The sequence below is a fragment of the Myzus persicae genome, unplaced genomic scaffold (assembly GCF_001856785.1).
Source record: "Myzus persicae strain clone G006 unplaced genomic scaffold, MPER_G0061.0, whole genome shotgun sequence".
Taxonomy (NCBI): domain Eukaryota; kingdom Metazoa; phylum Arthropoda; class Insecta; order Hemiptera; family Aphididae; genus Myzus; species Myzus persicae.
The window spans coordinates 25,871-28,319 of NW_019104024.1; the positions used below are offsets into that span (position 1 = coordinate 25,871).

Consider the following 2,449-nt stretch of genomic DNA (forward strand, 5'->3'; position numbering starts at 1 on the left):
TTGCTATTTTTTTATATAATTGTTTTACTGGCAAGACCAATAATTCCTTATAATTATCAATTGTTGATCCTTGTAATGACAGCTTATTTAGGCAAATCCTAACAATGTTATTCTGATTTATTATTAGGTGATTTAAAATATTGTTTCGAAGGCCATCCCATACTAATAAACCGTATTGAAAATTGGATTGGTATAGAGCAAAGTAAACTAATCTCATTGTTTTCTTTGGAACTATTTTTTTTAGTTTGAACATATTATAAGTAATATATAATAATAATTTGTATTCAGAATTCAGATTCCAGAGAACGTTGTTGGAATAGTGCAGTATGAAACAAAGAACCATGGAACGCGTACTACATATTATAGAAGTTGCTTTAAATATGTATAAGTGATATTTTATAGTTAAACGATTTAAACCACAAAAAAATAACGTAACTACACAATCTCCATAGACTCATAAAATCATAACCTCTATTTGAAGAATAAAAAAAAAAAAAATGTTTTACCTTTTTTATTTAGCACACTATTTTGTTACCTATATATATAGGTATCTTTAGTTTATTATGTTGTTGCACAGTAAAATTAAAAACAATTTTTAACTATACTTATTTTGTTTTCCTGCCCAATAAACTAATACAACATGTTAATTTTATCGGAACACGAATACACGATGTATTATTTATCTCTATTCAATACATTCGTTTGAAAAAAAATATACCTAGTTCAGTATAGGAGGTACCTTATTTGTTACCTGGTTACAATAATAAATAAATACTACTTAAACGTTCCGAAATCATATGTTTGGATAAAACGGTTTGTTATTGTTTTTGTCGATCGTACGGAAATATCAGACATTTTTGTGTACATAATTGTGGCGTTGGAGCGTTGAAAAATGAATTCTGGTTCTGATAATTTTGCAAAACGAAAAGAACTTAAACCGCTGCTGAGGTCGGGATATAGGGATGGTGAACTTTACAAAAGCACCGTGATAAACGGATTTATCCTAGAAGGTTCGAAAAAAGCTAAGTACAAACGTGCCGGAACGATATCCTCCGAAGCAATAATTTCGACCAATAAGTAAGTGTAGTTCGTTCACGCCATTACATTATAGTCCGCATGCTGGTGTCCTACTATTGAAACACGAACATGAGAATATTGTACCATAACCATGGTTATAATTTAAACGGTATCTATCTTGATGCTCAAACAATCATTATTTTTTTCACCGAAAAATTACTTACAATTAAACGACAGGGGTGGTTCAATCGTTTCCTATGTTTTTGCTCTTCAATTATTACCTATACTTTCTTTGTCAAAAATCCTTAAAAACTTTGCCATGGGACACCCAAAATCTATATCACCAGCCCTGCGGCTTTTCGTTCTTCAGTCTATTATCCGAATCCAAATAATGTGGGTGGTAATATTTGTGCAGTGTGATTTTATGTCACATATTATTTGCTATATAAACAGTATTGTATTTTTCTAGTTTTACGTTAATTACCTATACATATGAGTGTAATATAAATATTTAGTATTTTTGTAGGAAATAAAATAATGGTGTTTCGATTAATTTATAAGTGGGTGAATCTGTAAAATTGTAAATTTCTAAAGATGATTTTTTTTCGATTGCTCCCAGTTATGTTTTGGTGTTTTGGGGATAACTCAATAAAAGTGTTTGAGGTGCAAAAACAGAGCGCAAAAATTTGGATTTCTCACTAGTAAAAATTTTGAAATTGTGGGGGGGGGAGTCCACTAAACCCACAGACCTAGCGTACATTAATGGCATTAATACATCAACCATTGACTGCAACCCAAACGAAAATTTGAATTTATTTTGTCACTCCTATAACGGTGAGCCGAGTAGCAGTGATTCCGACGAGGACTCCGAAGACGACGACGAAGAAGAGGCGTACGACTACATCAGCCTGTTCCAAGTCTGGTTGAACTTTCTATTTCCCAGAGCTTTTCGCATACAACCCGTGCACCGGTGGGTCAAGTCCGCTCATTCGGTGTCGGACTTGAGGGAGCGAAGCACCGGGAAAATATTGTCCCCCGTGGGCCGGTGCTCGTTGTTCCCAGAAGGAGTGTTCGTGCAATCCACCACGGAAAAAGACGTGACGAAAATATGTTTTCCCGGGGCCCAAGAAACGTTCACGGCTCCGAGCCGCCCGAGTCGAGTCAACAAAAATTAACTCATTAATTCACAAACGATTTAATATTGAACTATATGCACGCGTTTAATTGTACAATTTGAACATTATTACGCACACCATTATTATAAATTATAATATAATACGTCCTATTAATATTATATTATTGTATTACCGTAAGTCATCATTAATATTTTACTGTATACCTACAAGTCAAAATATGTAACGTGTATGGCAAAACAATTCACTGACGTTTATTCTTTCCAGCCGCCCAAGTAGAAATCATAGACAAAAGACAT

At 33.6% G+C, this 2,449-nt stretch overlaps 1 protein-coding gene across 1 annotated transcript; it reads left to right on the top strand.

Moving 5' to 3' along the window:
- Window positions 1-892: 892 nt before the first annotated feature.
- LOC111037738 lies at window positions 893-2,192 on the top strand. Its single transcript, XM_022320473.1, has 2 exons — window positions 893-988; window positions 1,812-2,192. The coding sequence occupies exons 1-2, from the start codon at window positions 893-895 to the stop codon at window positions 2,190-2,192; spliced, it is 477 nt and encodes a 158-aa protein (XP_022176165.1).
- Window positions 2,193-2,449: the final 257 nt, after the last annotated feature.